Consider the following 722-nt stretch of genomic DNA (forward strand, 5'->3'; position numbering starts at 1 on the left):
AAGCTCACTAAGGACTCTATTTATTTCTCTTTCTGAGATTTGTTTCTAAAACTTTTCAAGATGAGTTTTTAGATGAACCTGAACAGATGTACTCTGAAACTGAAAGGCTGTGCCAAGATTTCCTTCCAAATAACCGACTCCTCTCTAGTCCAGGATCCTGCATACCTTTTTAAATGGTCACATTTATCTCACGGCTTCTTTGTTCGAAGAGATTAATCATTGGTTGTTGTTTTTTCAGACCTATTCCCTTTCTGTGTACCTCGTGAGGCAGCTTACATCACCATTGCTCCTGCAGAGACTAAGGATGAAGGGAATCAGGAGTCCAGACCACTCCAGAGCACTAAGTAATTATTTACCTTCTGTTATTATTATCATCATCTTTTTCCATATAATTCTGTAGATTACGCATTTTTATTTTCATAAGTCCTACACTTGAAACCTGCAGCAGTTAAAACCGTTGTTACTTTTAATTTAACCGGAGTTACTGGGCTGACAACATCCTGTCAGCCGCAGAAGAGAAACAAAAAGGAAACATGTCAGGAATTCACTCTAAGCATTCAATTAGCCAAATAAAAAAACAACTAGCAGGAAGAACATCACTGCATTTAAAAAAAGAGAAGGAAACAGACACAAAATGGTCTAATTCAAGCTGTGTTGGAAGGATTTTCTTCATTCAAACCTAGTGTTTAAATAAAGGACCACATTTGTTGGTTCTTGGAGGC

General features: G+C 37.4%; 1 protein-coding gene across 1 annotated transcript in view; it reads left to right on the forward strand.

The window, feature by feature from the left end:
• LOC107088012 (E3 SUMO-protein ligase PIAS2-like) overlaps positions 1-722 on the forward strand; it is a 30,292-nt gene that overhangs the window by 8,630 nt on the left and 20,940 nt on the right. Inside the window, exon 7 of the mRNA XM_015379907.1 lies at positions 239-361. Coding sequence (XP_015235393.1) covers positions 239-361 — 123 coding nt within the window. The remainder of the gene's footprint in view (positions 1-238; positions 362-722) is intronic.

Source organism: Cyprinodon variegatus, unplaced genomic scaffold (assembly GCF_000732505.1).
Source record: "Cyprinodon variegatus isolate N-32 unplaced genomic scaffold, C_variegatus-1.0 Scaffold203, whole genome shotgun sequence".
NCBI lineage: Eukaryota > Metazoa > Chordata > Actinopteri > Cyprinodontiformes > Cyprinodontidae > Cyprinodon > Cyprinodon variegatus.